At 44.1% G+C, this 27,050-nt stretch overlaps 1 protein-coding gene across 2 annotated transcripts in view; it reads left to right on the forward strand.

The window, feature by feature from the left end:
- The window catches only part of SSH2 (slingshot protein phosphatase 2), a 146,668-nt gene that overhangs the window by 14,150 nt on the left and 105,468 nt on the right, over positions 1-27,050 (forward strand). The window contains exons 1-2 of one of the 2 annotated variants that reach the window (XM_050929628.1): positions 8,077-8,163; positions 10,744-10,823. The exons of the other annotated variant lie outside the window; for it this stretch is intronic. Coding sequence (XP_050785585.1) covers positions 8,092-8,163; positions 10,744-10,823 — 152 coding nt within the window. The 5' untranslated portion in view covers positions 8,077-8,091. Of the gene's footprint in view, positions 1-8,076; positions 8,164-10,743; positions 10,824-27,050 lie in introns of those variants that run through there. 2 annotated transcript variants of the gene reach the window in all.

A 27,050-nucleotide genomic window follows, 5' to 3' on the forward strand; every position in this document is an offset into this window, starting at 1 on the left:
AAATTTAACTTAATAGTACTGTAAATGTCATATTCAATCATGTGTTCTTTATAAAACTCCTTCTTTGCGCCTTTTAGACATTTTGCTCTTACAACTGTGGTGTCTGAGCACCTTAAAATCATAAACTATTTTATCTCCATATGTGTCTCCCTTCCCACTAGCAGGAATCTGTTTTCCTCTTATCTCCATCATGGGAGTAACTTAAAATGACTGGCCAGTCTCTCTCTCTCTCTCTCTCTCTCTCTCTCTCTCTGAGTTTGCTCCATCTATGTAGCTACTTTTAGTGTTGCTGTCTGCTCTAAATGGGTCAGACTTAACATGCCAGCAGTAATATGCTTGGGCCTGATTTTCAAAGGTGTTGTGCAAACACAGCTTGACATGAAGTCCATGGGACTGGGAGTACGGTAGGGGCAATGGCCCAATGTGAGATGTCTCTGAAAACCCTGCAATTGCAGAGTCTTTTGTTTAGATGCCCTACCCCAATCCTCTTCCATTGGCTCAGGCTGCAGCTTAATCTCTTTTGTCTACTGTCCACATTGGTCTGATGCCAAAGGCTACTGTAGATTTCAAACACTCTCTCTGATTTGGTCTTGCTTTTAGAGATGTGGTTTAGCACTGGCCAGAATAGCAACGCTCAGACAGCAGTCAATGGTTAAATGTAGAGATATTAATTAATGGCTACGTTATTGACTCATTCAGCTTCTAAATTTGTTTGTCATTAATCTGATGAAAGTTCACTCTGGTTCAGCTCCCAAAAAATAACTTGTGAGGGTTTAAGTTGCTCTCTTTTGCACGGCACCATTTTAACAGGACTGGGCTTAACTGGAAAAGATAGGTGGCTACAAGGTGACTGGGGTTATTTAGAGACCGTCGGAAAGCAGTTTGCGTTAACTGATAAGACCTTCCGTCTTTCACTTTCTTTTTCGGCTTTCTTTTTCATATTCTGGTTGCACGTGACTGAAAATTAAATTCTTTGGCTTTTAAAAAACAGCTGAGCTGTCAAGCTCCAATTTAGAATAAAACTGTTGTAAGGGCATTCCACATGCCTGAGACTTGGGGGAGGATAACTGAGGAAAGAAACCATATGTATTTATTGTCAGTCTTCTACGTGGAAAGAAATCTGAGAAATTAACATAGCTGTGATCCAGTTTAGGGGCCAGTGAGCAAGTTTCTCCTGTCTGGCTCTTCCAGCTCATTCCAAGTGAATAAATAGGGGTCGTATGAGGACAGCCCAGGCTGTATTGCAGATTGCTGTCAACTAATGGAAACTGAAGTAGGTACCAGAGTTGTGCTTCCTCCATAGGCAGATAAAAGAAAAATGCCATAGAATTCAGAAACCTGAATGCTGATAGCGTCAAGTACACCTATTCCTTGCCTCTGAAATCCATCTTCTGTGGTGTGTGTACAGAGCCTCTGAAAATGAAGAGGCCATTTGCTTTACAACTTTCCTACAAAAGGCACCCCAGGCAGTTTGGTAGTGAAAGCTGACCTGTAATTGCTTATCCTGTGCCAAGAATGGAATCTTCTTTCCCACTGGTCAGTGTCATGCATGGAGGTAAGCATTGTATTCTGCTGAAGTCCTGCAGGTATGGTTCCCCGAGTAGGTTTGAAGAACGGTATTCAGTGGAGCACTGTATGGTTTGAGAGCTTTTTCAGAGACCATGGTCCATGTTCAAGTGTTTTACCTTTGTACATGTGCAACAATAAGCACACAGTGTGTGCCTGGCTTGAAACAATAGATCAGATAAATTTACTGGCTTCAAGAGCTTGGATACTGCAGTGAAATGCTCAGAGTAAGAAAATCTGGAGGATGGATAGTTTTTAAATGGTGTGCTCTAAACTAATCCAAAATGTGTTTTTTGGTTTTTTCGGTTTTGTTTTAAAGCTAAGGTACTAGTTTAATCTGTGTCATTCAGTTTATTTAAATACTAAGATGTCTGGTGTAAACTTGATACAATGATTCCAGAGTGTGTAAAAATACAATCTGGCTATAGCACAGTAATTCATTAGCATTGTGTTATGATGGGCATGGAGGGGCCATTATGCCAGGTGCTGTACATACACGGAGCGCGAGACAGTACCTGGTCCAGAGAGGCTGCAATTGAAGTAGACAAGGTGAATGGTGAGGAAGGGAAGTGGCAGCCCAGAGAGAGGAAGTGACTTGCCACGCAGAAGGTCATTTGCGGAGCTGGGTATAAAACAGTTCTCCTGATGCCCAGTCCACTGCCCGAGTGACTATACCTGAGTGCCTCTCACTATTTGCATATGGTTAAACTAGTCAAGTCAGTCTCAGGTGGGAGGATGCTCAGTAAGAGAAGTAAAAAGGTAGGACATGCCGAATGCTTAGGCCATGTGTTATGATGTTCTCTGTTATGCTAGAAATAGTCATATACCTCATGGCAACGCTGTTGACCAATCTGTTTCTGTGAATTCAGTCTTCTGGGGCAAGAAGCTTAATAACAGAGCAACCTGATTGTTCTCTCGGCATCCTACCATCCAGGGTTGCCATATTTCTTTATGTGGGCCACGTTGAGACCATCCTCAGTGGTTTTGGAGTCCATTTAAAAGTTAAGAGCACTTTTCTATTGTGGTGGTGGTGGTGTGTCTTTCCCACATTGCGAGATAGTGAATGCAAACTTATTTGAAATAATTTCACTGTCTTTGGCTTGACGTGTCATGACACTGAATGTTTCGAAACATTTCCAAGTGTAGTATTCTTCTATTATTGAAATGAAGATGTGGAATTCTTCTCGCAGGTGCTGCTGCTGGTTTTGGCTCTGTGCATGAGCTTGCTTAAGCATATAATCTTTCATATTTGCTCTATGACAACCAGTTTGGAGGTGTTGCATGGCAAGGTGTGTGTTTTCTGTCAGGAGTAGCCACAAAATACTTCACAATTAAAACAGGCACATGTCTGGAGTTGGCAGGCCGAAAGGCAGAGCTGTACCTTCTGCAATGTGTGAGAAGAGCTTAGGGAGAGGAAAGCTATGCAGGGGAATTTTTATTCCATGGTTTGTTTGTTTTTTTGGCTTGTGTGTAACTTTTTTTTATTTATTTTTCTAGGGAGCACTGAACCACTAAAGCATTACAGATATTACTTCTCGATGTTTAGACTTGAAGTCTTTTATGCACTGAATCATCATATTTATTAACCTGACAAATTAATAGCAAACTCTTCTTTCAGTTCATGCATGCGCCATATCAGAACTCTGCTTGTCACCCACATAAGAACTTCATTCATCTGCTTTACAATGTCATTGATGACAACCTGGAAGTGGCCCAGTTGTGAGCAAGTTAACTACAAAAGGTTGCATTGTAAACCTCTCAGAGTACATGCTACATTAAGTCTAAAATTAAAAAAAAAAACGTACAGACTTGTTTAGGCTGCATATAACTGCCAAGTAGTTATAAACCTTTGAAAGGATGATGGTTTTCAGAGGAGTTTTGTCTTAAAATGAAATGGGCTGGAATTAAGGATACATTCTTGTGGTTTAGATTAGACTTCAGATGTCTATGAACCTAAGGTATTTGGTAAAGTAAAGGGATATTTCATGCTGAGCCAGAGGTAGGTAAATGATGATGGCTGTCTTACTGAGCATACAAATTTAACTGCTTAGCTTCTTGTAATTTTGAGTAGCGTTTGGAGTGGAGATTGCAACTACTTCTTTGCATATTTTGCAGTATGTCGTAGGGTTAAGGAAATTATCTGGCTTAGGTTAATTGTACTGTATTGTCCTATGTCTAGAAGTGCCATGGCTATACTGACCTAAGCTCTGGTGTAGATGCAGTTGGATCGATGGAAGAATGCTTCCACCAGCACAGCTACAGGAGCTCAGGGATGTGGATTTCCTACAGCGACCAGAAAAATCCTTTCCATTGCTGTCAGAAAAGTCTATGCTACAGCAGCAGTGCCGGATCTGTGCCACTCTAGTGCTCATGGTATAGACATGTCTGAATCTAGCACCCAGTAACGTCTGCCTCCTGCGACAGTCTGTAGGCTCTGGGATAGATTTTCATCACATGCATCTGACGAAGTGGGGATTCACCCACAAAATCTCATGCTCCAATATGTCTGTTAGTCTATAAGGTGCCACAGGACTCTTTGCTGCTTTTGTAGATCCAGACTAACATGGCTACCCCTCTGATACTTGATTTTCATCTTAGTGTTGTGGGTTTTGTGTGGCACACATGGTATGTGGGGTTGGGTTCAACATCCCAAAGTTCCATGGCCTGGTCATCCTGCCAGAGGCCCGGAGTGTATCTGAACTCCTCTGCTTTGCTCTCCCAACCCAGACTCATCCTCCCAGTATTTCCATTGCTTCCTGGCTTTCATTGTTCTTGCTGTACTTACTGGCAAATCTAGAAATGCTCCAGTCTTTGTCCATGGCACAAGCGAAATCACCCTCACATTTCAGCTTTGGGTTTGCTTTGTTTCTGCACTTTGTGCTAACGTCTTTCTGTAGCGGCACAAATTAGCCCATCTCAGTAAATGTAATGGATTGTGGAGGGTTTTCTGTAGCTGCTCTTGATTAAACCCAGCTATTCTCACTGAATTGTGCCATCACGGAAATAAACATGACACTTAAAATGCTTGTCCTGCTAGTTTCTTGGGAGTAACTCCAGTTGCAGTATAAACCCTGTCAGAGCTGGTAAATGTTAATCCTCTTCGAGAGAGGGGGAAACTGAGGCACCGTTAGGTTAAAGAGGGACTTGTCTAAAGTCATGCAACAGTGAAGAGGCAGAGCTGGACGTGTAGAACACCCCTAACCTCTAAAGAAGTGGCTAAAAATCTTGTTTCTTTCCGCCTGTAATAACAGTGGGATATGGACAATGGCTTGAGTTAGATGCATGCTTAAATGTCTGCCAAAGAGTGACCTTGAGAGTTTTTTACCATTGACTGTGAGGTGCGGAGCAGAGTTAAGCCAGTGCTCAGTACTTCTGAAAATACACTCCTCAATGTCCCCCAGAAAAGTGAATGGCTTATTCAAATACATGGAATGTGTCATGTTTTGTCACTTTCCCCTTCCTTACGTTCTACACAGTAGCTAAATGAAAGCACAGTTTTACCTTGCACGATGCAGAATGATTTCTGCTTGCTGGAATTCCAGGGTACGAGCAGGAAGGATTGGCAGTGTGCAGAAGCTTTCCGAAAATGTTCAGTGGTAACTGACTGAACTTCTTCTGTTGGGTGTTGCTGTTATTGCATTAAAAAAGGAAATACAAACTCTGGGAGAATGGCTTTAACCACAGGGTTGGCTACTCCAGTGATGCGGCTGTGTGACCTTAGTAAGCGCTTGTATTCCAGCACTCCAAGACACTAGTAGTGCAATTGCTGAGCTCAGTTTTTGCTTACTCCTATGCCAGCTGGAGGGCAACCTGTGAACAGGGAAAATCTGTTTATAAGAAACTAGGAAATAGTGGAACATTGTGCTAATGAAACTGATACACTGATAAGGCAGTGTATTTCCTTTAAAACTGTTCTTAATAGCTAAAAAGAAAAATATTTTTTTTAAATGGCCAAACTTCATCATGGAAATATCAGCTCTTGGGTCTGGCAACTGTTACTATGACCTAACTTACCAATTCATTAGCCAATTGTGTTGAATTTATAATCAACTGGCTTTTCTGTACTCTTCATTAATAGAGAACATTAAAATATCCAGCTGCAGACTGTTCCCTTCAAACATGTGACACTGACATCAGACCTGGAAGTTATCATTGAACGGCCTCCAAAATGACCTCATGCAACACCACTTCTGCGTGCTGGTTTAACAAAATGTTGGGTAACTTGACTTCATGGTCATTTGTACTTCCAGTAATTTTAGAAGATGGGCCTTGGCCCAGTTCTAGCTGAAGTTCTTGAGAGACTTCTTTGAAGCCCAAGTGTTTGTCCAGTTATTGCAGATTCCGTCGGGTTTCCAGTGCCAGACAGGAAAAGGAGAAGTGCTCCAGGCTTTATTAAATAGCCCAAAGGCACACTATGGCCTCCTGCTGCACCACTAATATACAGTGGAAGGCAGTGACGGAGTAGGAGCACTGGGAACTGGGCTGTGCAGAGGACATTTTCCCCCTGCTCTGCCATGAACTTGCTGAATGATCCACGAGATGCCTCACCTCTCCATGCCACGTCTCACTGTATATAAAAGGGCTAACCTCTTGCTCAGTATGGGTGTTAAGGCCAAAATAATGTCCGTTTTCAAATGAAGGGCAACACATTTGTCTCTCTGAACCTGTCAGAGCTTGCTCTGCTTCCTCACTGTGGATCCTTATTTGGCTCAAACTACTGGAATAATGACACAACCATTTCCCTTCCCTGGAGTCTAGATACTGTTTCATTTTAAATCTGAATTGACATCCTAATTGGCGTGACTAGTCATGGTCTAAATGAGATTGAACCCTGGCAAAGTAACGCTGGAGGTTTGCTGCTTTGTGGATGGTATCGTTCAGCTACTTTCTCTTACATACCAGAATTCTTTGCATTAATTACAGGGCTTCTTCTCTGTCCAGCACAAATGCCTTGCTGGTGTCCATGCCATCAGAGCAGCAGGCTGGCATGTTTCCCCTTGAACTTTGTATATGTGGCTTCTCTCTGAACTGGCAATATTTAGTAGTCCCTATCCTTTGTATCTTTCCATGTCCCTTGTCATTCAGATTGCTTGTCTCTGAACCCCCTCTGTTTCTGTTTTTTAAATACTATAGCTGCACATTTGAGAAAAGCTCTTTACTGAGCTGACCATAATGTTGCCCTGGTCTTTTTCTTGAGCTGTTAAAGCAACTTTGAACCCAGCAAGATGTACAAGTAATTTAAAACTGTGCTGGAATAATGATCTGCAGTCTGGTGTTTGAAGGGTACTATAGAATGCTATCAAGCTTCATAAAGAGCCTTGATCTGGAGACAAGGAAGTGAAAAGGTGTAACCCCATGGAGATGCATGGATGAAAGAGAAGGTGAGCTGGATTACAAGAGGTATGTTGGACCAATTCCACAGAAATAGAACGCTGGCCTCTTGGCTGCTTTTTTGGATCCTCTAGGGCGCCAGCTGGATTTTCTTTGTAGATCAGAAGCCCATGAGGCTGGCTAATAAAATTCTGGGAGGGTCCCAGAGTCTAGGTTGGGTCTGGAGCCTGGAAGTCTACACAGCAATGAACAGCCCTGCAGCCTGAGCCCCATGAGCCCGAGGCAGTTGGCACAGGCCACTTGCAGGTTTTCCTTTGCTGTGTAGACATAACCTGTCAAATCAGAAAGGTGGCAATTCACTCCTACATGGGGCTCAGGTCTCCATTGCCCTGCATCCTATGTCTTCAACAGTACTGTAGTTGCAAAAGAATTAACCGTTCAGGCCATGCCTTGGTAAAGTTCTGAAGACCTGTTTCCAGTGGAAGAAAACTGATGTTCTTACCAGGTTCCTTAGCATTAGTAACTGTGTATTTCATACATGTTTTCGCCACCCTGTGAATCTGCTAATAGAGGGATTCTCCCAAGTGCGGGCTTGCAGCTGGAGATTGATTCATCCCAGAGGTGAGTCTACAGTAATCAGTACGGTAATAGGAGACTGAGTTTTTGTGGCTTATTTGCATTCTTTACTGCTTTTCCAGATAGGCCTTGAAAGGTCTCTCCTATGTTTAGCGCTTTGGGCCAGTTTCTGATACAACATGTTGAAAATGGAAATGTAAATAGCTTTAAAAAATGCTTTCCCACATGAATCATCTTGCCTGAACTCTTAAAATAGAATATTGTCCCAGGACATAAGTCAACACAGACCTTAAATGTGCTCAACCGATTTCCAGAGTGACTTCATTTAAAGCAGAACAGTCGACTTTGTTTCTATTTTAGCTTTTGCTTTTAGCTGTAGTCTTCTCCTTTAGTGAGTAAGCAGATGTCAGCGGGGATTGAGAATGTGTTGGCTGTGTGATGGAAGGACGGTATTGTCAGTTTGCAACTTGGGATAACGTATACATGTAACATCCACCCTTTTCAAAGGGCAAGTGGGAACGCACTCTACTTGTTTCAGAGCATCTCAGGCAGGGTCTGTCTTTTGTCTGCCGCTTTCTGATCCTGTACAACTCTTACTATAGGGAATGGGAAAGGTGCATGTGTGCACTGAAGAGACAATATCGCCAAACCTTTCTTTCTTCAGAGACTGCTGCTCAGCTTTCATTGCCTGTAAGTAAGTGGCATCTTTTCAGATTATTTAGATCCCAGTGGTGCTAGCCATCCTAATAACATTCTAAATTCAGTGTTCCAGAACACAAACTTGTGAGGATGCTGGAAAAAGCAGTGACCAAATGAAGAAAAATTCAAATCTGGCTTGCTTCATTTTCTTATTAATAATCACAACAGCAGGGAAAAAGTAACAAGCAGTGTTGCTAGCTGTGTGTAGCTGAAAATCTTGATAAAACAGCTTCTGATTTTGATTATATATATACCTATCTCATAGAACTGGAAGGAACCCCAAAAGGTTGAGTCCAGCCCCCTGCCTTCACTAGCAGGACCAAGTACTGATTTTGTCCCAGATCCCTAAGTAGCCCCCTCAAGGATTGAGCTCGCACCCCTGGGTTTAGCAGGCTAGTGCACAAACCACTGAGCTGTCCCTCTTTCAATGCTAAGCCCTTCATTATGGTGTTCTGGTTACTGTAATGACCTTTGTTTGGCTAGCTCTTCCGTCTAAGGCATATCAGCTTCATTCCCATAAGAAGTTTTGAAGCAGTTTTTAAAAATGTGATGCCTATGGGTGTCTGGAAGCTTAAAATGTACACTTATTAAATTGGCCTCTTGTGGCGATGTCGTGTGGTGGTTCATGAGTCCTAAAAAATATGCTTCTGTTTGATGGTTTCAACCATGTTTTGGAGCAGACTCTAACCCAAGGAATCTGAAGTTACATCATCTCTTCTTGGTGTTTGTTTCACTTGGATTTTAGAGCTGGGTAGTGCAAACTGTACTAGAATATTTCAGGGTCAAAGGGCACTAAGTGCCTTGGGAATGTTATTCCTTTAGAAATAGCCAACTGGTAACAATATTGCTATTTTTGGTGATTATAAACCAGTAGTAGATAGTCTGGGTTAAATTTTATAGAAAACCACTTGTTCATTGACTAGATAGCGTCCAGGATTCCTCAAAGCTTTTCCCCCAGACTTGCTAGGAATATTTGTATATGAGATGTGTCCCCTCACTAGTTGTTTTTGTAAGGCTTTGGGATTTGAAAACATTGCTTTCATGCTTTTAGGTTTGTTTTGAGTGTGTGGTGTGGGTTGGATTTTTGTTTTGTTTTTTCTTTAGAACTTGGCTGTTTAAAAAGTAGTTACTTATAAACTAGTGAAGAAAAGTTGGAAGCCAGCTGCCCTCATCTCCAAACCTTAGACATGTCACAAAAAATAACAGATGTCTATGCAGCAAGCGCCTATGCTGTGTTTCCTAGATGGCCAGGATCTGCAGGAGCAGATGCAAATATCCCTAGCTAATTTGTTAATAAATACTCTGATCACTGACTGTCTAAAGATGAAAAGCAGAAGCCTGCAGCAAGATTAGTTACTCAGTTAGGAGAATAAAAAACCATCACATGATCTTTATTCCTTTGAATGGGCGGAGTTGCTTTCTCTGCCCTTCTGGGTATGGTAAAGTGTGCCTCTGATCCATCAGGCTTAAATAGTTATTGACCCATAGTATGTGGAGGTTTTCCCTGTTACTTAATGTAAGGAATTCTTACTGTATAATGGTGTATAGAGACTTCTTTAATTGCTGGCCACTGCTTGTATAACTTCTAATTTTTAGTCTGAAGTTTTCAAGGCCTTTTTCCTTGAAGCTTGGAAATGCTGTAGATTGATAAAAGCTGAAGATGCTACTGGGAGGGTTTTCCCATTGCACTTGCAGAGCTCTGCCTCCTTTAACAGTTCTGTGTGAACCTGCAGGTTCATACTCTCAACATCCCTCAGAGGCTGGCAATGTAGAATTGTCTCCAATTTGACCAATGTGGAAACTGAAGCACCAGGAGGCAAAATGACTTCCCTGGCCATGGAGAGGCAGTGGCGAAGTTGGGAGTTTGTGGCTCCCAATCAAAATAGGGAGGGTTAGGGGCCCGCAACCCAAGAGTGGCAGTAAATGACATATGACATGGTACCAAGTTCCTCTTTCTGTTTTTTTGTTCTGCTTCTAGCAGTTGGCTCTCGGCATGACTTGAATGCAGGGTTCTCTTGATGTGTGACTGGTGTACAAGTTTCACAACTCAGCTGCTTCTCTATCTGTTTAGAAAGTGGCTTCAAGAATTTTAAGTGAAATTAATACCTTTTTGCATGGGATCTGTATGAGCGAGTGAGACGACAAAGGGGTATCCCATCATAATCCAGTGTTGGAGCAGCACATCTCAGTCTGTCTAGGCCTGAATTAGCAAATGCCATGCTGGCCTCAGCTAAACATGAGATTTTCAAAATGGTCAGTCTCATCAGTTTGCTACATAGCAAAGACTTTTTCAGTAAAGATAATGAGGGAATTGGTTCCTGAAGTGTGGAGCATTTGGAGCGGAGTCTTGCAGAATTATTGGAGATGGACGAGAACTTTATATTCCAAGGGGGAAGGAGAATTATTGACACGGCTCTGTTTTTCCACACAATGGCATAACTTCATGTTGGTTCTGAGGTTCAGCCTTAACTCGAGAGCTCCTTGCTCCTCTGGGTTTAAGTGAGATTCATTTTTACTTATGCCTTGTTGTTTTTTGCTTTTTTTTTTACATTTAACCTTTTATGCTTACAGGTTCCGTACCATTTCCGCTTGGCTCGGGAGAGCCATGGATTTGGGGGATCATTCCCACTTGATCTGCTCAGTCCTCAGAGGTGCTTTCCTCAAGAGAATTAGAAGGATTGAAGGCTTACATGTATTAGAGAGGGCTGACCTCTTCTAGTTCTAATACGATTTGGTACATGTGTACACACCTTTCAGGCTCAACTGTGCTAGTCTTTGATGCAGTCTGAGTGAGCGAGTGCTCTGTTTTAACAGGACTGCAGAGAAAATGCATTGCCTTTCCTTTTACTGCAGACTTTGCCTGTACAAAGCAGAGGGTACTAGGATGCAGGGAAATGCAGGCTGAAGTAAACTCAAACTCAAATCTTTAATCAAGTTTATTTAAGTTGTACAGCTAAATGATTTTTGATGGCTCTCCCTTCTTCTCATGCTTTCTTTGGGCATTAATGTATATAGTGACATGCCAAAAGATGAGGACTGAAGCATCAAGCTTTGCTTCTAACTATCTGAAACTCTCCTCCTCAATGACATAAACTGGCCTGTGGTCGTCCATGCTCGCAAGGAGGGTGCTGTTATCTACACAATACTAAAATACCAGTGAACTCAATGAATGCTGGTAACAGTGTTCGATGTGGGACCCAAACTATTCCATTCATTGTATCCATGTTTAACAGCATCTGTTCTAATGATTCTTGCATGTGGTTTCTTAAATGTGGTATGTGTAATAGTCTGAGCCACAGAAGACTGAAGCCTCGAGCCTTCTAGGCTCCCTTCTGTCTTAATGATAGTTCATGGTGGCCTTTGGGATGGAATGCCATGGCATTCAAACTCTGGTGGCTAAAACTGGACTCTTAAATACTCTTGTGGTGCCAAAAAAAAAAAATGTAGACATGGCTTTACAGCACTGCAGTTATGCCGGTGTTGTGCTTACAGAAGACGCTGTCTATGCCAATGGGAGAGCTTCTCCTTTGACGTAGGTACTCTACCTCCCCAAGAGGCGGTAGTTACGTCCCATCAACACAGCACTGTCCACACTTAGTGCTGGGTCAGTATAACAGCAGCACTCGGGTGTGGATTACCACACCCCGGGTGACGTAGTTGTACTGACGTAAAGCTTGTAGTGTAGACCTGGGCTTAGTTTTACCTGACACTTGATAATGGGCTTTTAAAGCTGCCTTGTCATAGTAATATAGTGTGTGGAACTTCTCTTCCTATGTCCTTAAATGCAGTAACTAGAATTGCTGGTGCAAGTGTGTCGTGCGCAAAAATTTTTTAAAAGGTCAATACTTATATTTGAATGTGATAATTCTTTTTAAAAAAAAATTCCTTTTTTCTTTCACCCCCTAAATCACTACATTTAGTTCTGAATGGCCTAAAAGTTATTCTGAACAAAAGCTCTTGATGGGAAAATAAACCAAGTCCGCTTTCAAAGCCATGTAGAATTGGTCTCTGGAGTTGTAAGACATGAGTCGTCTTGTTTTAACTTGTTCCTGGACGAAGACCTTGTTTCGCTGAATTTCAGTCTGGAAGATTAATTTACTTATTTTTACAGTGGTTCTCAGCTCTTGAAAATGGGGGCTTCTAATGAAGTTGACATACTCTTTTACCCCCTTTCCTCAGTAAGTGTATCCATTCACACTGGATTGAGTGTATTTACAAAACTGATGGGGGAATTGGTGCTGGAGGCAGAGAGCATTTGGAGCAGTCTCTTGCAGAATTGTAGGTGTTGTAATATAAACACAGTGTGTTTAGGTCTCTCTGCTCCATAGACCTCTGATAACCATTCTATAGCGTGTCTCTTGACCAAAGATGACAAACCTACAAAGGAGGCTGGCTGTAGAGCCTCATGATTTGAATTGTCCTATAAATATGTAACCCAAATGGCCAGGTGGCCTTCTTTGAAGCTGTTCAGAAAAATGTGGCATCTCTCTCTAATTGAATTAATGCAGCTTTAATCTGCTGTGTTAGTGTGCTGTACCTGCAGCACTTCTTCAGTCTAACAAGGTAAACATATCACTAAGTGTTGCCCCTGGTCTCGGTCAGATGCACAATGCCTCCGTTAATAAGTGCATAATATAATCTTCAAATACCCACTTCAAGAGTGCAGAAGTGTGTCATGCTGCCGACTGAAAAGGCCATCCGGCAGAAGTGTGAAACATGCAGCAGTGATTACAGGTGGGCGTTCTGGGCAATCTGTGTAAATGGGAGTCCAGATAAATAAACACTGGATAACTGGACCTCTCTGACCTCGTCTCCTTTTAGACCCATGCTCCCTTTGCTCAGATAAGCCTCTCATCTGTGCCCTTTTTTCTCCTCCCCATGCTTGTCCCTGGGCCTACTTCTAGGCTGCCAGTCTTCCTGGAGTGCCCTTGTGGCCCTGTCCACTGTGCCGTTCTTCTCAAAACCTACAGCTTCTAAGTGACTTTCATCCTTATATATAAACTAAACCCCCCAAAATAACACTTACCTCAAACAGCCATGCAGCAGTCGGACCGTGTGCTTTAGCCACGTACTGACCATCTGCCTGTATTGTCTTTGCCATTTTTCATCTGCTCTTCCCCACGCTGTAAGAGCCTCACGACAGAGCCTCGACGTTTGTCTGTGCTGTGAAGCACGATGCACCTCTGTACGCAATTAATAATCAGTAATAAGCATTGTATCCCTGGTACATGTCTGGTAGAATGGGGATCAGACGTGTCTATTGTGTCAGAGCGTGAAAATAGTAAGTTGGGGCTCTATTTCCTTAGCCACATGGTGCGCAGATCTGGAGATATAAGAACTTGCTTGGAAAGGAGACTTCTGCTTTCTAAAGCTTCAGTCTCTTCAAAAGTGACGTAGGTTAAAGCAGGACTCTAGCTTTGGTAAATCAGTGTAGGTAGCTGTGAGTTTGCTGATGTTTGGATCTCCACCATCAAACTCAGAAGGTTAGGCTCTAAGAACGTATGTCCACGTGCCATGTACGGCCAACAAAGAGCAAGGTTTCTCTTCCAGCACTGTAGAATAGGAAATCTTTTTGAATTGGTCTTATCCAGTTGGGACTAGTCTGAAACTTTCTGCCCTTAGCTGCAAAGTGCAGCTGGGAGTTGAGCTAGGACTGCAGTGCAGTGTAAATACACACTCTTCCAGGGAGCACTCCTTTCTGTCCCTGGGCAAATCAAAGTTATGCTGTTCCTTGCATTACTGTCACTAGGTGAAATTCACTCTGGTGGTGGGGGTGGTGACAGGGACACGTGAGAGGCCTTTAGCAAAGACAGTGCTGCAGAGATGTTGCTAGTCCCTGCATGCTGTGCAGCAAGTCTTCACATCGGTCCCACGTATATTGGCACAGACAAGGCCCAGGGAGCGGACGTGGGACTATGTGGTTCTGGTAGCTCTGACTCCCCTGTAAGAAGCATCGGGGAGTGCAGTGCTCTTTCTGCAGCATTTAATCTTTCGTTTTTAAAATAGAACATACTCGGATTCTAGCCCTTATGGCTGTGAGGAAACCTTCAGTATGGGACCCAGGTAGTCTTAACGTTCTTCCAACTGCCTGTGGCCTAACTCCTGGCTCCAGCACGCAGCCTGGCTGTGCACTGGGAAGGTCTCAGGGGGGTGCGCCATTTTTCCAAGGCCCACTTTTCCCCCCAGAACTGCTCTGTAGCTGTAACTTGGCCTCTGAGCAAGCCTAGCCTCCACTGCACTCGGGTTGCCAGTGCAGCTGGGGAGAGCCTGGTGGATCCATATAGTTGCAGATCTGCTGGGTTCACCCCAAATCTAGCAGGAAGAAAACACACACAGCTGGCTTGGTGCGGTGCAGAGTGTGCATTTTCCATCCCACCAGCTGGGCAGTAGAACCACACGAGCTCTGCTACAGGTGACTCTCTCCTGAAAAGGGAGAGGACAGGATTATTTTTCCCATAACAATGGTGTGAATTGCCTCTGTTCATCTCAACTGATGCTTAATTCTGTAGCCTCTGTGTCCTGCCTATCTGTCTTCAGCATGGCTCTGTCCAGATGTTCCATGAGGACTTAGTCATCACCCTGCTGCATGCTCCAGACCTTGCATGTGTGTTGAGCTCTGTTGGCAGGCTGAGCACTAGATTTCTGGCCAGGAACCTATCGGGTGACTTGTTGAGTGTTGTTCAGTCTCTTGAGGATAGAAGTAGAATATAGTGGGTGCTTACATAGCCTGGTGACTTGTGGAAAGGGCAATAACTATTGCATTGTGGAAAAGAGAAGTCTTGCTTTCTCAATATATGATGTAGCTTCTGACAGCTTTTCTACACGAGAAAGCTGTCCCAATATAATTCGAGGTGAATTTAAACTGAAATTGGTTTAAACCAGTGCAGACTTCGGGTGGACTGTCTCTTCTTTTTGGGGTGAGTGGCTTATTTCATTCCCAGGGAACTTCAGCTAAAGCACAAAAAGCCATTTGTAAACCAAAATAAGAGTGTCCATGCAAGGGTTGCATCATTTTAATAACTGATTTAAACTGGTGAAAACTTCTCACCTAGACAAAGCTAAATTCTCCTTATATCGGGTACAAAGGCAGCTAGTCTAAGTACCCAGGCTCCCTTTCTACAAGAAGTAACAGTCCCAGTAAGCACAATGGGTTTGTAAGAAAGTTTTATACTCTCTGAATGTCTCCCATGAAATTTCTCACTGCAGTTGGCTAGAAGCCAACATCTCATGTAGGTGGTTTCTATGTTTCGGTGCTTGGTGGTTTGAACTCCCATGAATGCATAATGAAAAAATTATGACTTCCTTATTGAAGTGTATGTAGTATGTTCCTGCCTTAGCCCCATGGACAGGGTGACACCATCAAAGAGCTGTAGCTGCATCTCCTCTTGCAGTGCTATCCAGTCTGTCAGCACATGCATGGAATAATTCAGACACAGCCTGAAGCTGCGCTAATGCCAGTGTATTGCAGACTTGTATCTTCATCAGTTCATTTTTCCTTCTTGGACAAAAAACAATTGATACCTGTGTCTTCAAATTCCTTCACTGCCTTGTCAATTAATGCTAATTTTAAGCTGCATTTTCTGTAGAGATCCTTATGGTACCACTACTAAACAGTCTCCTCTTTCATTACCAGAATCACTCCTATTAAGCCTCAGTTTAAATCCATGTTGCCTGTTGAAATGAGGTCTGTTGGGTTTTATTTTCAGCAGGGATTTGCTGGGACAATTTATTGTGTGAATGTTACACAAAGTGAATGCAATGTCTGCTCCATAGCTGGAGGAGAAAGGATATGTATTGGGATCCCTGAGAGATTAAGGGGTTGCATTTGGTAGAGCGGAGCTACGCTCCTTATGCTGTCAGCCTCTGAGTGCAGTCCTGGAGAAGCAGTGGCACATAAGGGAGTTATACCATCAGAGCAATTGGTGTTCCCCTTCAGACAAGGAAAAGCACCCCATTGTTGGCACCACTGATGCCTGCTTGGGATGAGAGTAGCTGTGCCTCAGAGCAGGTGACAAGCAGTCAAGCAGAGCTGCTTGGGGGCAGCTTGTGTAAAACCCATCTGTCTGGGTCATGCGTGACTTCAGGCGAGTGGCCAGTCCCTCAGTTTCATGAGCACAAGAACTTAGTCAGTTGCGGTTTCAGCACCTTAGATGGGGGGGTTTAGCCACATGACTCCTAGTTGTAGCTCGGAAAGTCTGTTCGATTTTCAGATGACCTCCAGCTTGGCAGCTGTTCATGCTGAATTCCTTAGGATGAAATACAGCTGTAAACTTGACCAAAATGTCCAAACCTGGGTGTTTTTTGACATTTGGCTCTTAAGAGGCTGGATGCTCAGACATGCTGAGTGCTGGTGTAATAGGTTCCTTAGATGCAAGGACACGCCTTAGGAAATCTATCTCATCTTAATCTGTTTTAGGATTCTCTCTAGTGCCTGTCACTGTAGTATCTAACCAGTTATGGTCTATATACTTAATTTCCCCAAAGACCTTGCTCTTCCATGGAGTCAGCACATCTTGCTGGTATCTGCTTCTGCAGTGGCGCTCTTCGAGTGGTCACTGTACGCATGGATAGCAAAGGAGGAGAAGAAGAGGCTTTTAACCAGATTAAGAGGAAGGAGAAAGTGCAGGGATTTAAGGATTAAGAAACCAAAGGCAGCATGCAGTTGCTGATTAAAAGCCTGTGGTGGAGAAGCCAATCGCTGGATTGGAAATCAAGCCCTTTTTTTTACCTGCACAATGTTGTGGATCAGAGCGTTTCTAAAATCCCATTGTAAGTATTGTGTAAAGTTTGAGGAAGGATGGTTTGGGGTAAAAAACCAGAACGCTTGTAGATAGAGAACTGTGTACTGAGTGAAAACTCTGCTGATAATCCAGTTACCTTTAAAACTTCCGGTAGCCTTTAAAGCTTACTGCCTGCCATATCTGAAATCTCTTCCTGACAGCAGGCACCGTGGCTTGTTCTGATATAACAAGAACATCTGGTTCCAATGATTTTTTTTTTTTTTTTTTGTTTCTCTCCCCTCACCCCAAACATCTTTCCTGCGGTCCCTACCAAGTATTTTGCACAGATGTCGTCATGTGGCCTCTGCAGAGAATCAAACCCTGTGTAGATTACAGGATTGGTAGAAAGATTATTTTTTCCTAATCTGTTACTAAGGAGATATGAGTTGTAGTATTTTGTCACTAATGACGAGTCTGCCAAAGGGAAACAGATGGCACAAAGAAGACCAGGATTATACAGATGGTTACTACATAGCAACAGCAGGGCAGCAAAAGTGGTGGGTCTGGTGACCTTTCAGAGGTCAAATAAATCCTGTTCTGTGGCAAGAAAGACAATAGACTTTTTTTTGTTTGTTTGTTTTTTTTTTCTTTTTTCTTGTCAGGCAAACCAGCTCTTCCCTCTTTCCCTGTTGGCTGGTTCAAACAGTGACACAGCTGCCATGATGGCACGGGCAACATGACTAGCTCTCTTTTCTGGTCAGAGCCAAAATTGCATTTTCCATATTGTCTGAAAGCTGGAGCTGGCATGCGGTTGATAACTTGTATATTGTGAAAATAAAAGAACCTGTCTTCAGCTTGCTTTTGTCTTGTGTCTATGACATACGGAGTTTGACTATTCCACGTTTTTCCTTGTTAATCCCTCCTTTGCCACTGAATCAGCGTTCGCTGATTTGTTGTTGGGAATTTCATCGGAAAAAGTTATATTTTTCCTTGCAGACTGTGAAGAAAGCTGAGACCTCCGACACTTTCTGAATACAGTGCCCTGCATTGCCAGCCTCTGTTAATTTTTATGTCCAGTGAATTAAGATCGCCCCAGGAAGGGATGATATGTTGGTGGTGACCCTTTTATTCAATAAATAGGCAGATAGGAGCTCTGCAGTACCAGTTTGTTCTTACGCTGCCATCCAGTTCAGTCTATGCAAGATGACGTCCTTCATCCCCTCTGAGGCAGAAAACTTGGTCCAAGGGGTAAAGGAATTGCAGCTCCTGGTCAACCAGAGAGCTTTTGTTTTTCACAAAATAGGCTCCTTGACAGCCAGTACTGGAATACTGAAAAATGACCAGAGATTTGATTAGAGATGATTGGGCAACAATTGAAAATGCAATACCACAGACCCTAGTGACTTCTACTGTTCTTCCTTCTGTCCTCCTGACACAGATGAACAGTCACTTGCTTTCTTATGCTTGCAGGATCTCACAGACTGCACCAAAGCTACTTCCTTAAGCGGCTCGGGAGCCAGAGCTGCTTGGATGTACAAACCTGAGGTAGTCTTGTTCTGCGAGGGGTGGAAAGGGCTGAGACAGAGCAACTGCCTTAGTCTGCTGGTTTTTGTCCCCACCTGAATGAATGATGTTATGCTGCAAACAAACAAAGTATATGGGAGTTTGATCTGCTTCCTCTGAAGCATCAGGATTGGTCATGGCTGGAGATGGGACATTGGGTGAGGAAGGCCAGAGCACCGAGGTAGCACGAAATGGGTTGTCTCTCTGGGGCTTGGCTGGCTGGTTCGTGCTCACATGTTCAGGGCTAACTGATGGCCATGTGTGGGGCCAGGAAGGAATTCTCCCCTGCTCAGGTCGACTCTGGGGTGAGGGTCACTTGTCAGGATTATCTGAGTGTATTTCATGTAATTACTTCCCTGCCATTGTGGGCCCTCAGACATTGGTGCACCTCAGTCCCTCCTGTTCTCTGCCTGTGCCACACAGCTGTTTAGTTTACTGTGGGCTGTAATATTGGATCTCAGTTTGGTTGTTGTGTTTAATGCACGGGTGCTGGTGGCCTGTGATTATACAGGGGGTCAGGCTGGATCTGCTGGTCCCTTCTGACCTTAAATGCCGACTCTCTAAACCAATTCAAAGACTCAGACTTTGGGACTGATGCCTGCAGCTGTGGGCTGCGCTCTAGCTTTGCTGCTGTTCTGCATGCTGTCACCTGGAATCTCTTAAATACAGAGACATGGACCCATTGAACTGGATGAAGCTGCTAATTTGGAAACTGAGCAGTAGATAAATAAACGAGGAAGGGCAGAGGTACCACAAACTTGAGTGCAGAAAAGAAACCAAATAAATGGTGCTGTTCCAGCACCACTGAGACACGAAGACGCTTTGGGTGTCAGCCCTATATAGGGGGAGATGATATAATCTCCCATCCATTTTACCCACTTTCTCTGGAGGAGGCATGCTGCTTTCATGGTACACTTGTCTTAAATTACACCAGGTGAGTGCTTTAGGCACATGTCTAAATACTTTCAAAAGCCACCAGTCTGGGACTAATGCAAGCAATACTGACACAGACTTCTGGAGGCCCTGTTTGGGATGGTGGTGGCTGGGAGAAACTGGGAAAGTTAAATGAGGAATCCTCGAAATGCAGCCTTGGGAGGGACCTTGAGACTTCACCTTTTATTTTAAAACCTGCAGGAAAAAAAACTCCTCTCCTTCCCTGCTCCAGTTTTCACTTGGAACCAGCTGCAGTATCTCTGCTTGCTTATTGCACCTGGCCAGAACTGTTTTACAGGTCCCACCTGAGGCTAAACAATCTCTTGCTTCTCAGTAAAAGCTCCTGTACCTGCAAACGATCAATAGACAAGGCAAGTTGAAGGAAGGCAACAGAACTGTGTGGGGGTGGGGGGGAGATTATACATAAACAGGAGCACTTAAACCACAGCTCAACACCAGGTGCTACCCAGTCCTAGCTTGGAGGATCATATTCCAACAGTTCAGGATGCGTGTAAAGAATGTAACTGGTTCTTGGTGATGACATTAGTTAGACCCAAGGTTTAATGGTTGGAGTCTCCTGTCAAACAGTGATGCAGCCCTGGGAACTTTTCGGAGCAGGAGGACCTGAATCCGGGCATGTTTCTGTAAATTATTCTATGGAGAGTAATAGAAAGTTGGGGTGCCCTCCGCAGAGGATCCTGTGATCAGCCAGAGAAGGTCTCTAAGCCTGTGATCAGCCATGGGAGGTCTCTAAGCATTTCTTTCCTTGCTCTTGTCAAACATCCAGCCTAGTGCAACCAGGGGCAGCTCCAGGCCCCAGCACGCCAAGCGCATGCTTGGGGCAGCGAGGGCGGCAGGCAGGCAGGCAGCCTTCGGCGGCGTGCCTGCGGGAGGTCCACCGGAGCCGTGGGACTGGCGACCGGCGGAGCGCCCCCCGCAGCATGCTACCGTGCTTGGGGCGGCGAAATGGCTAGAGCCACCCCTGAGTGCAACCCAGGTCAGATCATGTTTTGTACTTCATGTACAGTATGTGCAATAAATTGCTCTAGCAATTGCTGCTTAAGCTCTTGTCCAAATGACCCCATGCTGTCTGCGCAGGGAGACAACCACAGTCGCTGACTAGCCTCATGACGACTGAGCTATCCCTCGCTTGTTGCAGTGTTGGTTAGTGCCCTCCCAATGCTTCCCATCCAGGGATCTCAAACCCTTTTCAAACATGCTTTGAATAAAAGCCTTATCAGCCCCTCCTACCCTCCCCCCCACACTTGACAGAACGTGAAACCAAGACAGAGGTCGTGACTTACAAGTCAGCTTGTCACAAGTCAGGGCCAGCAGTGGGGACAAATCCTTACTCTAACCATTACACTGTGATGTCTCCCAGGCATTTGCATTCTGGACATAGAACCCTTTCAAATGGAGTAGAGGCTTCCTGGCTTCGGATAGTGTTCTACAACCACGCTTAGCTGCTGTTTGCTAGGCTGCTGCAGCTTCCAGACAGCTCTCTAGGATGTAGTTGCTTGGATACCTGCCTCTTCTGTTACCATAAATGCCAGGTAACAACTTGCTGCTTGTAATTGCACTGTCGAGCACAGAGCCGGGCTGAGCAAGGCTAACGACTCCCTTTGGAAGTACAGTGTCGCAGCACTGCATGAGGTTCTGAATGCTGCTGTGTTCCCTCTTCTCCACCTAAGCTCTCAAAGCAGCGAGAAGTGACTTCCATTGCGCCAAGGAGCAGTTTTTTCCCCCCAGAAAAATGTCTACACTGCGCTGATCCCCTGCCCCCTACCGCAACCCCACATCTCAGAGCCTGGGTCAGCTAACTTGGGCTCAGGCTGCAGGGCTCCAGAAAGTTCAGGCTTGGGCTGGAACCCGGGCTCTGATGCTCACCCCTCTTGTGGGGTCTCTGAGCCCAGGCTCCAGCTCGAGCCCAAATGTCTACACTGCAATGTTGGAGCCTGAGTCAGCTAACCCTGGCCAGGCACAGCCGTGCTGGGTCTTTTATCACCCTGTAGACAGACGTACCCTACGAGATCGGTTCCTGATATCTTCGGCACCATGGGCCCTGCGTGGTGTGGCTGTTAACTCTTACGTCTGTGCTTCTACTTCAGCCATTTACATCCAGCACTCGTGCTGAGAGAGGTGGGATGCACCGGGTTTGCACTGCATCTGAGATGGGTGCGAACCTATTGCAAGTGTCTGTCTTTCTCTGCTTAAAACTTGTTTAAAACAGTCCAGGGGCATGGTGCTTTTTTAACGAGGAAATTTACTGCACAAGGAAACTTAAATCTGCATCCGTAGGTGTAACTTCTCTTTCCCCCTATAACGGTCCACTGCCTAAATGTCAAATCTCTTAGGGCTGGTCTGCACAGGTTTTTTGTAACTGTCAGCACAGTCCCAGCCCCTCATGTGGACACCAGTGTAAAGACACTTTCTACCAGGATAGTGTATTCTGGCTTTCACTATGAGCACACTTACGCCAGTGTAACTGTGTCTGCACTAGGTTGACTGTACTGTTAAAGTGGCACAGCTTGTGTGTGTCTACTAGGCCTTAGAATATGTAACTTACTCTTCACACTGTGTGTGAAGACTTAATTTTTTTACTGATGTAAATAACTGCATTAGTGATACAGACGATATGCATCTACAGTCTTGGCGCTGGGGGCCCAGAAATAGCTATAAATAACCTATATGTTGACAGGAAGATGTCTTTTTTTTGTTTTATGATCAGCCCTTTCCTTCCCCTCGCAGCATACCTCCCTCCCTTCCTTCCCCCACCAGAACTGACCCCCTAGCATCTGTAAAACATCCTCTTATAGGAAGAGAACCTATATGCTTAGCATATATAGTGAATCTCTAGCCAATATACAGAGTGGGAAATCTGTTCTGTGGGAATCTGCATTTAAAAAAAAAAAAAAAGGTGAGGGGGACTGAGAATTGTCACTGCTTCTGCTGTGTTGATGTTTGTCCTTATTGCATGTAATGTGGTATTAATGTTGCTCCTGAATTATGAAGGATTGATCTACTGCAGTCTGAATTCCCCTATCTTTAGCCTCTGCGCAGCTCTTTATTGGCTAGAGATTCCATTACGAGCTTTTCCAGTGCCATTTGGCTCAAGCTGTCATTTATATTCTGCACTTCTGGAGCCTGTCGGTTCTGGAAATATAGAGCCAGTCCTAAGCAAGGTTTTGACTACTCAATAGGGCTGGTTTGATCCTTATGTACTAATAAAAAGTATTGGTGACTGTATTAGATTAGACAAGAAGGGCACGCCGCCCTTGTATTTGCATAAGGGCGGTTAAGATTTGCATGGACAGCTGACATCCATTCACTGCTGATATCCCTGCCACTGCTGTGTGCAGGAAGGAATTTTCTTTTAATCACAGATTTTCTTATGCAGAATATCCATGTGTAAAATGGCTCCAGGAAGTCCATGCCCTGAGATTCACCCATGTGAATGTGTAAACATATATTTTTCACTTGGTCTCCAAGCCAGTTTTGCCTCTGACATCAGCAACAATTCTTGGTGTGAAAGCTGGAGCTGCACACGGTCGTGGTTATGCGAAGAGGTGTTTTGGTCACACATGTCACTTGGGAATGGGAGGGGGGAATCTGGCATTTAAGTTTAGTGCTGAAGAGAAAATAGAGTGCTTGTCGGTGACAAGGAGCGTAGTGCACGACTTCCTAATACTTGCCTACAGGGAGGTGACACAAATCTTCAAAGTTTGATGTTCTAGAAAATTATATACAGCCTAAAGAATTCCAGATCACTTCAGATTACTACCTCCCTCTCTGTCCTTTGTCCACAATGTCCAGCAGCACATGCACAAGTCTCCTGGAGGCTAGAGAGCGGTTTGGTTGTAATAGAGCTGCATCTTTAAAGTTGTGTGTGGCTGTCTGGGTGCTGAAAATTGATCCTCTGCTCTCTACTGTCATTCTTTCAAGAGAAGTCACATTGTTAATGCTCCTTTAATGCACTGTGTTTAATATGAATATATATATACGCTGCTCATGCCATTCCTCTAAGGCAGGTCTCCTTGATTAAAGCAAAAGCTGTTGTACTCCTGGCAGGCAAGACTATTTCATTTAATGTAGAAATTCAATTGACAGTAATCTCCTCTTCTGTTTTTAATCTCTTGTATTGCAGTAGGACATGTCGCACTGTATTTCACATCCTGACTCTCTTGTGCTACTGGTTGGAGGATTTTTAGATTTTGCTTTTAATATCTGAAGGGTTTTTAAATTTTGGTTACCACTGGAACAAGAGAAATAAACAGGGTTTGCATAGATCACTTATCTTCAGCAGAAAAGATGCAAGACTCATTTAGGAGCTAGCTTTTTCTTTTTGAGAGCAAAAGCACAGAGTCTTTGACCCAAATATGCCAGTTCCTGACACAGCAGTGTGTTAGAGAACAATACCGAAGGGATGCTAGCATCTGAATGAGAACTTAGCTGCTGATAGGGTGAGCACAGGCTTCCTTCCTCCACAGTCCAGATGTATATGCAAAGAAAAAAAAAGGGCAAGGAATGATGGGAGGAAAGTGAAGCTATATTGAAGAATAAGATGTTTTGTGAACCTGCCTTTTGCACTGAGACTTGGGCAGATGCTGGCTCCGTTATGAGACGCTATCGAGAAATAAGGGTTGCCATACCAGATTAGACCTTAGATCCATCTAGTCCAGTATTCTGCCTTCAGCGCCAGCCAATACCTGGTGCTTCAGAGTAAAGTAGAAAGCCCCATAATGCACCTATCAATGCAGTACATGATGGAAAAATGCTTTCCACATCCTTGCACCGTGAATTTGCTTGTTGTCGTATCTGGATTAGCTCCAATATCGTCCATGGCCATAGTAAAATCATCCAGATATAGTTTTTGTGACTGACTTTTACAGGTGGACTCCATGCTATGTAAACAGGTACTTCCTTATACATTTACTTCCCCTTATTTTGACACTGAGACCAGGTAAAGGACAGATCAGCTCTTACTCTGTCCTTTTATAATCTTCCACTGAGTTCCCTCTAGTGTTTCTTATTGCTAGTTCTAGGTTTTGCAGTTGATCACCAATTTAAATCCCATCATGTCTAGTCTAGTGGCTGTCACCGCTGACCACCTAGTGGAGGGAATACCAGACCTGTGTGCATGTGTTTCAAAGACCCAATTGTCTTTCAGATAAAGAAGACTAAATCAACTGGAAGAGTTCTGTGGGTTTTTGGTAATAGTAAGCAGTGATGGGATAAGAGGGAAGGTCCTCTCATGGATCAGTAACTAGTTAAAAGACAGGAAACAAAAGGTAGGAATAAATGGTCAACTTTCCAAATGGAGAGAGGTAAATAGTGAGGTCCCCTAGGGGTGTGGTCTACATATTCATAAACGATCTGGAAAAAGGGGTAAACAGGGAAGTGGCAAAATTGGCAGATGATACAAAATTACTCAGGATAGTTAAGTCCAAAGCAGACTGTGAAGATAACTTGATCACTGCCCTGTTCTGTATGTTCCTTCGGCAGCATCTGGCATTGACCGCTGTCGGAAGACAGGATACTGGGCTATATGGAGCATTGGTCTGACCCTGTGTGGCCACTCTTACGTTTCGAAGTACTATCTCTGTTGTTGACTCTGAATTTGGACTGTCTACACGTTCATCAGAGCCTCTCGCTGTTTATTCTTATGCCTGAAACAAACATAGGAACTTTTTGACAGTTGGTCCAGGAATGGAGGTGTCGTCTTCAGGGGGTGAAACTTGCATTTCTACTTACCAATGGTTACAGTGGAATTGCAGCTTTCAGGTGATTTGGTGTGTCTTGCTTTATGCCTCACTACCCTATCATACTTTGCAGTGGAAGAAGGGACACCCCTTTCCTTCCCTGCATCCTGGCAGGGACAGCCTGGCTGCTTGCACCCTGTCTCTTCAGTGCGTTTCTGCTCGGATGCTGTTGAGAGGGAAGTGATTCTTCTCCTGGAGCAGAAGTGCTGTGCACGATGTCTCCGGATCACAGCGTCAGTGGTGTGTGGTGTGTTTTGCCATGCTAAGTCTGAAGTTGGAAAAAGGGTGGGGAGACTGGGTGTGAAATATTACCCTGCCCTGCCTATTGCTGTCCTCCATCTGAGGTGGAGGTGTAGTGTACTAGAAATTCTCTGACCGCTTTTGCTCCTGAACTGCCCCATGGAACTGTGCTGCTTGGCTCGGGGCCTTGGGTGGTTTTCATGTGTTTAAAGCAAGGTGTTATCTTATCCAGGGAGACAGCAGGAATTGCCTAAAAACATTAATAGGTCCCAGAGCTATCCCAATGAAAAGACCAGTGGTGACTGGCTGAGTGATCCTTCTTGGCCCCTGGTTTGGAAAGATCAGGAAGAGTGAGTGCATGCAGAGATTTAGACACACGCGCTCGCCATCTTTCTTGGGGCCTGTTTCCTAATCAGGAAAGAGATCTTAGCGTCATCGTGGATAGTTCTCTGAAGACCTCCATGCAGTGTGCAGCGGCAGTCAAAAAAGCAAACAGGATGTTAGGAATCATTTTAAAATGGATAGTCTCCATCTTATTCTCTATCTTCTTGCCCTTATATAAATCCCATGGTACTTCTTGAATACTGCGTACAGATGAGGTCTCATTTCAAAAAAGATATACTGGCATTAGAAAATGTTCAGAGAAGGGCAACTAAAATGATTAGGGGTTTGCAATGGGTCCCATATGAGGAGAGATTAAAGAGGTTAGGACTCTTCAGCTTGGAAAAGAGGAGACTAAGGGGGGATATGATAGAGGTATATAAAATCATGAGTGATGTGGAGAAAGTGGATAAGGAAAAGTTATTTACTTATTCCCATAATACAAGAACTAGGGGCCACCAAATGAAATTAATAGGTAGCAGGTTTAAAACAAATAAAAGGAAGTTCTTCTTCACACAGCGCACAGTCAACTTGTGGAACTCCTTGCCTGAGGAGGTTGTGAAGGCTAGGACTATAACAGCTTTTAAAAGAGAAATGGATAAATTCATGGAGGTTAAGTCCATTAATGGCTATTAGCCAGGATGGGTAAGGAATGGTGTCCCTAGCCTCTGTTTGTTTGTCAGAGGGTGGAGATGGATGGTAGGAGAGAGATCACTTGATCATTACCTGTTAGGTTCACTCCCTCTGGGGCACCTGGCATTGGCCACTGTCGGTAGACAGGATACTGGGCTGGATGGACCATTGGTCTGACCCAGAATGGCCGTTCTTATGTGCAGTCTGATCCTCTGGCGGCTTTAAGACTTGTGGTTTCGGGTCATACACAAGCCTTTCTGATTGGTGCCTTTGTCATTCAAGTGCATAACAAGTAAATGTATTTGCTTCAGTGCAGCTCTCTGCTATGCTGTGTATTTTACGCATGTACCACTTACTCCTATGCTGATCTCACAGGCATTGTGACTGCTTATTTCACCTTCAGGCTCCTTGGAATATACCAGGTAACCTTATTATAATGTCTATGAAAGGATATGAAACTAATTAGGGTTTGTCTCTTCCAGGGCTGCTTGAGGGGCTTGTAGAATTAGTTGGTTCTGCGTTGAGCTTTATGGTGTGTGCACACACACATGTACGGGTGCTTTCACATCACTGCCAGGGGAGTGATATCTAGAATCAACTCTGTTCAAAATCAATTACTTAATATTCAGAAAATATTTCCATAAACTGC

The sequence above is a fragment of the Gopherus flavomarginatus genome, chromosome 19 (assembly GCF_025201925.1).
Source record: "Gopherus flavomarginatus isolate rGopFla2 chromosome 19, rGopFla2.mat.asm, whole genome shotgun sequence".
Classification (NCBI taxonomy): Eukaryota; Metazoa; Chordata; order Testudines; family Testudinidae; genus Gopherus; species Gopherus flavomarginatus.